The 12155-nt window shown below is 51.0% G+C and overlaps 1 protein-coding gene across 1 annotated transcript in view; it reads right to left on the minus strand.

Moving 5' to 3' along the window:
• Nucleotides 1-12155, minus strand: part of ANO1 (anoctamin 1) — a 163262-nt gene that overhangs the window by 17025 nt on the left and 134082 nt on the right. The window contains 8 exon segments of the mRNA XM_043969515.1: nucleotides 2206-2342; nucleotides 3438-3538; nucleotides 4132-4189; nucleotides 6100-6137; nucleotides 6139-6212; nucleotides 6320-6521; nucleotides 9024-9098; nucleotides 9974-10018. Coding sequence (XP_043825450.1) covers nucleotides 2206-2342; nucleotides 3438-3538; nucleotides 4132-4189; nucleotides 6100-6137; nucleotides 6139-6212; nucleotides 6320-6521; nucleotides 9024-9098; nucleotides 9974-10018 — 730 coding nt within the window.

A 12155-nucleotide genomic window follows, 5' to 3' on the forward strand; every position in this document is an offset into this window, starting at 1 on the left:
ATCCAGAACAAAATGGACCATGTGGGCCCAGTTGGGCTTTCTTGGTACAGGAACGCCTAAGGGAGTTGGGGTCTTATTGGCTCTGCCCCTGGTTTGCTGTTCCTCACCCACTCCTCTCTGGCAATTGAGGAGGGCAGTCTCCCCCCTCCTCCACAATCTGTGGGCTTGGGGCACCGCCCATGGAGCTGGCTGTGTGCCCTCTGAAAGCAAAGAGAGTGAAGTTGGCAGGGAGAGGAGGGGATGTCCCTCTCCTATCACCTCCCTTATACCTGCAGTGACTGAGTCCCAAACATGAAGCCCAGAGCTTTGGCACAGATCAGACTGTCTGAGGCTCAGGGCGTGCAGGCACCTTGGCCAAGGTCACACAGCTAGCGAGGGTCTGAGGAGAAGTTGGAACCCAGGCCTTCTGACTCCCAGTCTAGAACTTTCACCACCCTCCCTCATCTGGAATTTGGGGAAGAGTGGCATTGGTGCCTCCTCCCCTAGGGTGGGCAGGAGGAAAGTACTTTGTCAGCTTCAAGCTTCAAGCTCCAAGCAGGTGAGGCTGGCGCTGACCCTGGTCCTGACACTGACCCCAACATCTGTTCCAGTGACTGCTGCCTGCCCAGCCTAGACCTCGGCCTCCAGGAACTCACGATCTCCATGGCAATAAAGATTATGCCCCGGTAGGAAGTCAGCAGCCCGTCCTGCTCTGGGAAGGCAGTGGGAGAAGCCCCCGGGGGATATGAGCTGTTCTGAGGCTCTCTTCCTCCCAAATATGAGGAGGGGAGGAAAGGGGGTACCCTGAAGACACCCACCTACCCGGGAAGCCAGGAACAAATGAAACCTTGTAAGAGTAAGATGTGGCCCTGCCAGCTCCAGGGAGCGACTGCCACTGAACTCAGTTTCATCTAGGAGTAAAGTGTGGTCCTGTCGGCTGCTAGCCCCTCCCCTCTGAGGTGAGTGGGCTCCCATCTCCTATGCTGTCTCTCATGTGCACCTTGTTATTTATGTGTGGTGTTCCTCATTAAGCTGGGAACTTTAAGGATGACTGAACTTCTGCATTTCTTGGAACTGCCACTGCTTTGCACAAGTACCCGGCACACAGTAGGCACTTAATAAATGCATGATGACTGCAAAGTCTGAACAGAAATCTTTTTTTTTTTTTTTGTGGGACAATGGGGGTTAAGTGACTTGCCCAGGGTCACACAGCTAGTAAGTGTTAACCGTCTGAGGCCGGATTTGAACTCAGGTCCTCCTGACTTCAGGGCCGGTGCTCTATCCACTGCACCACCTAGCTTCCCCCTTTTTTCTTTTTTAAACCTCAAAGTTCCTTGTATATGCACAGGAGTATATTCCTGCTCACTTTCCCTGGGAAATACTTTGGGAACCTCAGGAACAGAACTGACTTGGTTCGGTTAAGACAAGAGTAATAAGAGAAGGAATCCCTCCTCCCGGAGGGGTGAGGGCTCAGAATGCTTTGCCCACCGCCCGTGTCATCCTCTGGATGCCAGACCCTGACACCAAGGGGAAGCAGAGAGAGGAGTCTTTGCCCAAGGTTTGGGGGAGATCACAACAGAACTGTTCCTTGTAATTTCTGGCCCTGAAGCAGACATTGGCCAAAGAGGCCATACTGTCCGTATTGCGCCCCACCTCCCCGGGTCCTAAGGATTCTGATGGGCAGCTGTGGCCAGCCTTCTCATGAAGAGTGCCTATATTGGGGGCAGCTAGGTGGTGCAGTGGATAGAGCACCGGCCCTGGAGTCAGGAGGACCTGAGTTCAAATCCGGCCTCAGACACTTAACACTTACTAGCTGTGTGACCCTAGGCAAGTCACTTAACCCCAATTGCCTCACCCCCAAAAATAAAATAAAATAAAAAACAGAGTGCCTATAAACTTAGCTTGGTGGGTGGTGCTGCTTGGAAAACTGTCCATCATAGGCCTAAGACTGGACACCTGCTTGCCATGGTAAGACCCTTCCATGCACTGGACCCTTCCAGGACAAGGCTGGTTACTTCCAGAACACGGGAGGCCATCAGAAGAGGTGGAGAGTGGGGGAAGCAAAGTTTACAAAAATTCCTCCTTGGCACAATTGCAGAACAGGTGAGCTCTGTCCTTGGTCCTTTCCCCTGTTCCTCTCAGTGCCTTCTGGAGAGGATGTCTTCTGTGCCTTTCAGGAGGCACCCATGCTGCCGCACAGTCTGCATCCCTTTAAACTGTACTCACTCATTTCCATGTACTCTGGCGTCAGGCCAGCGAAGGGCTCCAGGTTGTAATCCACCTCATAGCGCTGCTTCTTCTTGGCAGACTCTTCATGGTCAATTGGCCGCTGTTTTAAGTAGCGGAAAAATTTCTTCATTTTTCTGGAAGGCAAACAAGGTGGCATCAATGAGCCTCCAGAGAAGGTATGCTTAAGTTGCAGCCAGTGAATTCATACTTCTGGGCAGAAAACCGTTGGGTGCATGCTGTCTGTTTTACCAAGTAGTGAGCTCGACTCAGGCCATGGAAAAAGCCCTACATTACAATGTCAAGGTCTCCCACCCCCTCAATTTCCAAACCTACATAAAACTCAGAGACAGAAGGACAGCAGATGAGGAAATGGAGGCCCCAAGAGAAAATGACTTGCCCAAGGTCACACAGGTGACACATGCAGAGGTCACACTCTTGGCCGGGGGCTCTTTCTGCTGTCCCTGGTACCCACTGCCCGAGGAGAACTGAAGCTGCTTCTTGGGGGCAGGGACCGATTTCAACATTCTCTTTGTATACCACATGATTATCTCATGAATGAAGGAATGTCTCAGACTCATAGACTGTTGAGACAGAAAACACCTTTGAGGTTCAACCTCCCTCAATTCACTGATGAGAAAAGTGATGCCCAAGGTCCTACAAATGGCGAATGGTGGAGCTTGGCCATGAACTGAGGCCTTCAGATGGAAGCTCAGTGCCCTTTGCCCCATGGCCCATCCGGCCTGCCTCCAGCTGCTTCCCAATGCTCCCCCTGGGGCAGCTGATTGATGAGTGTGGCTCCCCCACACTTGGCCGCCCTGACTTGGAGGCCCACAGAGCTTGACTCACTTGTTCGAGGCTCCTAAATCCAAGTCCTGACAGCTCTCACTGCTCAGTGGGGGGGTCCTCACCTCTTTCTTATCCCCCTCCCCAACTGATTTTCTCAATTATGAATATTTCCCTTTATCCCGGACAATAAGAGGCATCCTGGACTGAGGGCCAGCTTTGGTGCCAGCAGGGCCTGAGTGTGAGTCCTGCCCCAACCATGGACTGTCCTGCTGTCCCACTGTCGGGGGCTTTTGTGTGGGGCATGGAAGGGACCTTCACGGTCATCTAATCGAGCTCCCTGCACAGCCCCTGCCAGTCAGCTTCCGAAGGGGAGAAGCTCCAATCCCACCCTCTTGAAGGGGCATCAGGAGCATCCCCCTCCCCCACCACGGCGGGTCACTTACGGGATGCCAATCTCAAACAGGTTGTTCTGAATCAGCTGCTTGCCCAACATGATAATGCTAAGCTGGATGCAGAGCTCCATGAGGCAGCCACCAGGTGCACACTGGGACAGCACAGAGGAAGGAAGGAGAGCTCATCAGGCCTCATCCTTGGTTCTCCTTCTCCCTCCTCCTTTCTCCCTCCCCAGCCCCAGCAAAGGCCCGGGAAGGGGGTTCAGAGCCACTCGAGCATCTCCCGGCCATTGCCGGTCTTCTCCAGGAACCCAGGTGAGCCCCTGAGAGGGCACCAAGTTCAGGGCCTCTCATTAGACTTGGGCAGACTGGGGTCCAGAGAGAGGCGCTTGCCTGAGTCTGGAGTGAGCTGCTAGCAGAGCTAAGACTAAGCTAAGACACTGCTGTCTAATGCTCCACCCATTAGGCCACACTGCCAGTCTAGTCTACATGTGCTGACATTTATCTTGTTTTTAAATCAAGGGAGACATCCTGTTTAGGGGCCGGAGTGCATAGGAGGACCACACAAGATCCAAGCTCAACGAACACATTGGGGGAGCAGGAAGAGGATCTGTGGAGGGAGTGGAGTGAATGTGGGCTCCTCCCAAGTCAGTTTCTTTCTTTGAAGGCCTATGTCCAGGCCCCAAAGTCACGGGTGCTGGAGACAAGGCTGGAGCTGGTAGGGGAGCTGGGGAGTCCCAGTTACCTCTTCCATGCGGAAGGAGTGAAAGATGTAGACGTAGTCACCCGGGCGTCCAACAAACCTAAAAGAAGGTGAGGGGAGATGAGCAGGAAGCCTGGCTCCCAGGGCATCATGGGAGGGCAGCCCCTCTTCTTCTTCCCCTGACTGCCCTGATGGGAGGAGAGGGGAGTGTGACCTGAGGGCTGCTGCTGTCTGGGGTCTAAAGGATGAATTGCTGCTGTTTGAAGTGGGACTGGGCTGAGGGCTCGCTATCTCCACCCTCTCATCTACTGCAAAAATACCACAGATGTTTCTTCTTTGCCAACATTCGGCTGACCCCTGCCTCCCCTGTAAACATCCCTTAAAAGTGTAAGAGAGTCAAGTAAAAAGATGTTTATCTTCCCCAACAAGAAAAACAAGGGTGGAGGATGGGGAGTATGTAGCCCCAAAGTGGGGGAGGCAGACGGAGGGGTGAGTTCTGCATCTCAACAAGAAGCTCAATCAGATCTGGAAGCCATCTTGAACCAAACAGTGTGTGGTGTCCCAGGAGCACACCCTGGTCTCTCCATCCATTTCCTGGTCATGAGACAGACCCTCCTCCCCAATATGAAGGCCAGATGACCTGACAGGTGGCAGGGCCACCAAGGGACAGTCAAAGGAGGCTCCAGCCTGAGAGGCTTAATGTGACCCCCCCAACATCCTCTCCCTTTCTCTCTCTAACACAATAAAAGCACAAGAGATTGAAGTACTTGGGGGGGGGTGTTGAAAGAATCCCCCCCATCTTTGCCTTTCCCTCCTCTTTTTCATTTGAATGGGAGCCGAAAGGATCTTGGTAGGTGGTGGTTCCTTGGGAGACTCTCATGTGAGGCAAGTACTCCATGAGTGGTATTGGGGAGTTATTGTAGGAAGGGGGTCCCAGCTCTCCTTAGCAGAATGAGTGTGTGCTGGCTTCAAGGCCAGACAGGTTTTCCTGTGGATTTTAATTGGAGGAGGTTCCTAGATAACTTTGGGCAACCTTGGATCCCCTTTAAATAAAATAACAATAATAGTGGGTCTCAAGATCTCATCAAAGAAGACTTTATATTGGGCAGGATGGGTCCAAAATCAGATCTGGGATGATGACAAAAGAAGGAAGCACTTTACAATTATTATCTCATTTGATCCTCACAACTCTGGGGGAAGTTGCTGTAATTATCCCAATTTTACAGATGAAGAAATTGAGGTAAACAAATGTTAAATGATTTGCTCAGGTCACACAGCTAATAAGTGTCTGAGGCTGGATTTGAACTCTGGTCTTCCGACTCCAGGCTTAGAGCTCTATAGGGTGACCTGGAATGTGGTCTCTTAGATAGGAGAAGAGGCTGATGACATAGGCAGAAACATGAGCTCTGAAATCCAGATGCAACAGGCTCCAACTGTGACTTAAGAATGTGCCCAGGAAGGCGTTGGTGCACATGGTCTAGAAGGATTGGAGGGCCTGACTAAGAACACCCACAAAGGCCGCTTTCCACTGGACAGCAGCCTAGGATGTGTGACTAGGTGGGTTATGGCTCTAGAGGTAGAAGGGGCCTCTGCCTCAGCAATCTAGGAAAGGAAAGTGATTTGCTTCATGTTGAGCTAGGATTCGAACTTGGGTCCTCCGACTCTAGAGCTAACCATCTTTCCTTTCCACTACATGACAAACCACCCAGGGTCACTGCCCCGAGCCAGCTCCAGACCACTACAGGTCTCAGGTCTAGATAATAAGAGGTGTTTGGCATTGCTCCTAGGGCCATCTGCTCATCTTAGTTGTAGGATCTAAGTGATGTGAAAACTCTCAGCTGTCCCGATTGCCTGAACTTTGCCCACAGTTTCTTGCTGCATCAAGTTACCCAAAGAGCATTTTATTATACAAACAATCTGAAGGGACTTCCCTCCTCCCACACCCCTTCACAGCTCCCCTGAAAGCTACATCCTCCCAGGACCGAATATGCTGGTTTCTAGGGGTCTCACCGGCCCTTGAAGAAAGCCACGTAAAAGATGGGGGTATAAAGCATTCACAAACTTCAGCAGGAAGGCCTTGAAGATCAGCCGCTCCTCAAAGTTCTTGTCTGTCTTAGGAACCTCTAAAACCAAGAAGATGGGTCATGTTCCAATGGCCATCTGGATGTTCCCGCCTGGCCCCTGGTGTGAGATAGCCGTGGGAGCTGGAGCCAGGTTGCACACTACTCACCAATCTGGGTCAGCCATCGTGCTATGGATCCGTAGAGTTCATCTAAGATAATGATGACCACCAGGTTAATGATGACCGCTGTGGCTGTGACAGTGACCCGCACGTTTGACCGGCCGGAGGGGGAGGAGTTGATGGCCAAAGCAGCAGCGGTGGAGATCCTGTAGATGATGACTCCAAATACGATGGCAAACGTCAGCCCGATCTAGGAACGAGAGAGAAGCACGGGCCCTTGTTGAGGTCCCTCATGGAGAGCCAAGTGAGTCAGCACAGGCTGTGGTCCTTCTTTGCTGGAACCACCTGGCGTGTGCGCCCAAAGATCACAGAGCATGGATGAATAAGAAAGCGTTTGTGGAGCACTTACTGCATGCACATCACCAGGGATGACTACAGAGATAGCCCCTGCTCTCATTCCATGGTGCCTCCATTCGGAATGGGGGAGATGAAGCTGTCCTACAGTGTCATAATTACCCAGGGTCACCCAGGCGCTATTCATCAGAGGCCAGACTCGAACCCATGTCCTTCCTGGCTCTCTGTCTATTGCACTGCCTGCACAGCACTCCACATTCATTCTACTGTCATCTTACAACCTTTGTGCTATTATTATCTCCATTTAACAGATGAGGAAACTGAGGTGGGAAAGGTAGTGACTTGCCCAGGGCCACACAACTAGTCAGGATTTAAACCCAGGGGGCAGCTAGGTGGCACAGTGGATAAAGCACCAGCCTTGGATTCAGGAAGACCTGAGTTCAAATCCAACCTCAGACTCTTGACACTTACTAGCTGTGTGACCCTGGGCAAGTCACTTAACCCTCATTGCCCCATCAAAAAAAAAAAAAAAAAGAATTTAAACCCAGATCTTCCTGACTCCAAGCCCAGTTCTCTTTCCACTGAACTGTGCTACCTCTTGGTCATGGGACTAGTAGGGCTTTCTTGCCAGTGAGGCTGGTTTATTGCCAGGAGATACTTTGTAGGAACAAGAACATTTGAGTTACACCCTATCTGATTTGCTTCATCATCAAAGAAGCCTGTGACTACGGAATTGGAAGATGTGGCAACAACAATGGGCTTAAAGTTTGGAAGGCCTGAGTTCAAATCCTGACTCAGACACTGACTGGCTGTGAGACCCTGGGCAAATCATTTAACCTGAATCTCAGTTTCCTCACTTGTAAAGCGGGGGCAGCAGGATCTATGGTATCCACCTCACAGGATTATTTTGTTGCTGTAAAGTGTTTTTTTCAGTCACGTCCAACTCTGCCATCTTGTTTGGGGGTTTCTCGGCAGAGATACTGGAGTGATTTGTCATTTCCTTCTTTAGCTCATTTTACAGATGAGGAACTGAGGCAAACAGTGGTAAGTGATTTGCCCACACAGTTAGGAAATGTGTGACATCAGATTCGAACTCATGAAGATGAGTCTTCCTGACGCTAGGCCCAGGGTTAGATCCACCTAGGCTTTGAAAGAGATGATAAATTATATTTATGTTCTATCATTACTCTCGTTATTATTTTGAGACCAAAGAAATATCCTAAGACAGCTTTAAAAAAATCAGAACAAAGCAAGCCCTGTTGTTGCTTCTGGTGTCTGAAAACAGGGAGAGCAGGAGAGAGAGGAACAGACGTAGCAAAGAGATCCAGGAGACAAATAGTGCCCTCCCCTTCCCAGCAGAGCCCTGTGGGGAGGCCCTCCCTGATCAGATAGCTGTTCCTGAGCCAGGGACTTCCTCACTCCCTTCCAGAAAGCAGCTGGCAGCTCTACCTTGTGAGTGGGTGCTTCTCCAAGGAGTGCTAGAGAAGGTGATACCACCCTCCTGATAAAGGTGATGAGAGGTACTGAGAGCCAGCAGCCTTGGGAGAAGGTAGGGCTGGTTCTGACCTCCAGTTAGGTCCTCTAGCCTCTTCTCCTCACCAACCTGTTCCCAACAATGCCTAGAATACCACCCAACTGGGGAGAATGCTCCCTTTGGTTTTCAGGATTTGAGTTGGGAATGAGAAGAGAGATGAAGATAGAGTTTTTGAGATCTGGCTTTGATCCAGGGCCGGTCCACTTTTTTGTGCGACTCTGGGACCTCATCTGTGAAATGGGCATAAGAATAGCTTTTCCCTGTGAAACTCACTGAAGATCACACACTTAACCTTAATGGGAGATGGAAACGTTAGCTTTTCTTGCCCAGACAGGACTTTAATGCTGAGCCACCCTAAGGCTCATATTTAAGAGCTGGGAATTTGGTCTCATGACAAAGACTAACAGCTGATTCTGAAGCTGACTTAGTCATCTAAAACCCAAGGCCTCAAAGGGCTGATCAGCTTCAAGGTTCCCATTTGGGCCCTGAAGAAAGTCAGCTAGGTAAGGCACCTAGCAAGTCCCCTGCAAGTCCAGGATTAATGGCTTGGAGTCTCGGGTCTCAAGGTCCGAAAGCACAGGGGTGATCATGCCACTCCCCGGCCAAGAACCTTCAGTGGCTCCCTCTTATCACCCCAGCTCCCTGTTCTTGCTGCTTCCTGTCCCCTAGTTACTTTTGCTTTGCATATATCTCCTATTTATTTATATAAGTGTTAAGCTCCTAGAGGGCAAGGCCCATTTCATTTTGGCCTCAGTCTCTCCAGAGCCTGGCAGAAGAGCCTGGCCTATTGAATTCTCAGGCCCCAGGGTTCTTGCCCAGCCAGGAGAAGTCCCCAGGCCCGCCTCCAGTCTCCCAAACACTTACCATAAAGATGAAGCTGACAAAGTTGGTCAGGTAGGCTGGAAGTCGGTCCTTCCACGTCAATTTCTCCTTATCAATCTATATCATGAAACAAACATGCTGTCACTGATCCCTGCTCTGCCAGGGCAGGGCAGGAAGCGAGCTTGTATATACAGTGAGAAAAAACAGGGGCAGCCCCAGAGAAGGGAGGCTAGGGGGGCTCCATCCCACCTCCTCCTAAACTGGGGGAACCTGGATCGCCTCACCATCCATCTCCCAGACCAGAAGAATTGTCATCTGCCTTCTCCACATGAAGTTGAAGCCAGCATTCCTTACCGTGGGTTAAAATGCTGTCTGCTATGCTGGCCAGCCCTGGTGCCAACTTCTAAGCACCTTTTGGATCTGAATCTGTGAATTTATCCCTTTCACTATAAGAACCAAGAAGATGCTTATCCAGCTTGGGAGGCAAAGCTGCTCCTTAGAAACCTGCCATGGACCTGGTCACCTTTGCCGGATGGGAGTGGAGGGGTTCCAAGATGTTTTCTTCAACTATCAAACTGAAGTAAGACATCCCTAAAAACAACGACAGGGGTACATCCATGCCAGGTGGGCAATGGGGCATGCACATCCATGAAAAACATGTGTACCCAAGCCAAGCAAATGACCCCCAGGCCATTGGGTCAAGCACACCTGTCATGCCTCAGGAAACCTTAACATCTCCTTTCAAAAAGAAATCCCAACCTCAGCCATGCAGGGCCAACCTCTCCAGGGGGGATAGATGGGAAAAGGAGGATGGGTGTAAAAGCCAAGAACAAAAGTCTGAGCGACCAGAGTTGGCTAGGGCCAGGGGTGGGGGTGGGGGAGGTGGGAAACAGCTGACATCACTGACTTTGTTTTTTGGCAAACATCCCATCATTTCAATTCCTTCAGGAAAGGAAATGTACCAATTTCACCCCCACCATGGCTGTCTTAACTGTTTTTCTCCATTTGTTTGTTGTCTCCTCCGGCAAACGTCCAGGCTTCCGAGAGCAAGGGGAGGAAAGAACAAAAAAGAAGGGACCAGGAGCTGGAGGGTCACCCTGGGTAGACACCAGTGCCCACTGAGTCATCCTCACTCACATGCCTGGTGTGCACAGCCTTAATGGAGAGCTCACCCCGTGCTTTGCTCACTCCAAGGCTAATTTCTGGTTTAGGTCAATTTAAACAAAGAACAGATAACAGGTGCTTGACTTTGAAAAAAAGAAATGCTGCAGAAGAGGCTTTTGGGAAGAAAGGTCAAGCATGGAACAGGGCCAGAGGAGGGGGCCCCTTCTCCTAGGGCCAGGGCCAGGATTTAGAACTTGGAGGGACCGTGGAGACCACAGACTCCAACCCTCTTTTAGAGGAAATGATTAAAGCCTGGAGAGGCCTGAAGCCTTGAACTAGGCCGAGTCCTTCTGGGGTCTGAGCTGGGAGAGAACCCAGACTTCAGTCCAATACCTTCATTTAACAGAGAGGAAACTGAGGCAAAGAGACTTGCCCAAGGTCTTGGTGGGCATGTGTGGAATTTGAACCCAAGTCCAATATGTTTTCCACTGAACAGAGCAGGGACAGGTTCATTTTTGTTCCATCCCCCAACGCTTGAACTTAAGGACCGGCTGCACTACACCAGCGTCTCTCTACACCCTGACCTTTTCCGTTTCCCCCTCCCCCTATAAAATGAGGAGACTGCATGAGAAGGCCTCCTCAGGTCTCAAACTGCACGGGCCCACGTGTCCCAGGGATCTACACAAGCCAAAGGAAGGAAAGGCACGGCCGCTACTCCTACGTATTCCAATGCCCCCTTCTGTCCTCACTGGGAAGGTGTCTAGGGAATGCTGGGCCTGCTGCGGTTGGATCCCCTGATGACAGAAGTCTGGACTTTGCTACTTACCAGCTATGTGACCGTGGGCAAATTGATGCCCCTCTCAGGGCCTCAGTATCTTCCTCTGTCAAATGGGGGAATTGGTCTGGATGACCTTCTAGCTTAGGTGCTTAGATCCTATCAGTAGCTCCTTCTCATATAGGTTGTAGTAAGTTGCGTAGAGGCAGCCAGGTGACACAGTGTGTCCAATGCTGGCCCCAGTCAGGAAGACCTGAGTTCAGATCCTTCCCAGATCCTTGCCACGCTTAATCCCTCTTGGCCTCGGCTGATGACAAGAGCACCTCCCTCCCATGGTTGTTGTGAGGTTCCAACAAACTTATGGGCAGCACTCTGCCAACCTTTAGGTGCCATGGAGATGCTGGCTTTTGAGTCCTAGCTCATTAGTATTGGGCTAGATTCAGTTCAGTGCAAAAGGCTTTTATTACATGGTAACTTTGCCACAGGCACTGAACTAGATGCTGGGAGCCCCCAGTCCATAATCAAGTGTCTGCCCCGAGAAGCTTGAAGTCTCCTGGGGTCAGGGCAGGGGATGCACCACACACCATCCACACTTGATGAGCTTGTCTCAAATAGATGAGAGAATATATACAAAGTAACCTGGGGCTGGGGGAGTGCTCTGCCAACCATGTGGGGGCAGCAAAGGTCTCATGTAGGAGGGAGCCGACTTCTGAAGAAGGGAAAGGAAAAGGCAGGCAAAGCACTCAGGCAAAGAAAGGAAGACTCTGTCTTGTGCCACAAGGGACCGTGTTGGGGTGTGGATCCTGCCCTAATTATTTCAATGGGATGCCAGCAACCGGACGCCAAATAGGGTCCTTGGTTCCAGTTCAATTGAGTGAGCTATTGAGGGCACTGCCAATCCTTCCCAGTCACCCAGACTAGGGTTTCACCCTCAGTGCCTCACTCTCTCACTGCCCCCCATATCCAATAAGATGACGAACCCTGTTGTTTCTACATCTCCAAAACACACCCTTGTGCCCTCTGGGGGGGGCCTCTGCCTACCTCCTGTCTCTCTCTACTCCCATCCAGCCTCCACTCAGCCACCAAAGGGATTTTCCTAAACACGTTTGATCATGTCGCCCTCCTACTCAATCGATAAGCATCAGTGGCTCCCTATGGTCCCCAGGATCAAATACAAAATGCTCTATTTGGCATTCAATGCCCTTCACACCCCCTACTCCTTTCTGGTCTTTTATCTTATGGCTCTACTGTGACTCTGACACAGAGAAGGGCCTCGTGGTCCTTCCTTACACAGG

This window comes from Dromiciops gliroides, chromosome 6 (genome assembly GCF_019393635.1).
Source record: "Dromiciops gliroides isolate mDroGli1 chromosome 6, mDroGli1.pri, whole genome shotgun sequence".
Taxonomy (NCBI): Eukaryota; Metazoa; Chordata; class Mammalia; order Microbiotheria; family Microbiotheriidae; genus Dromiciops; species Dromiciops gliroides.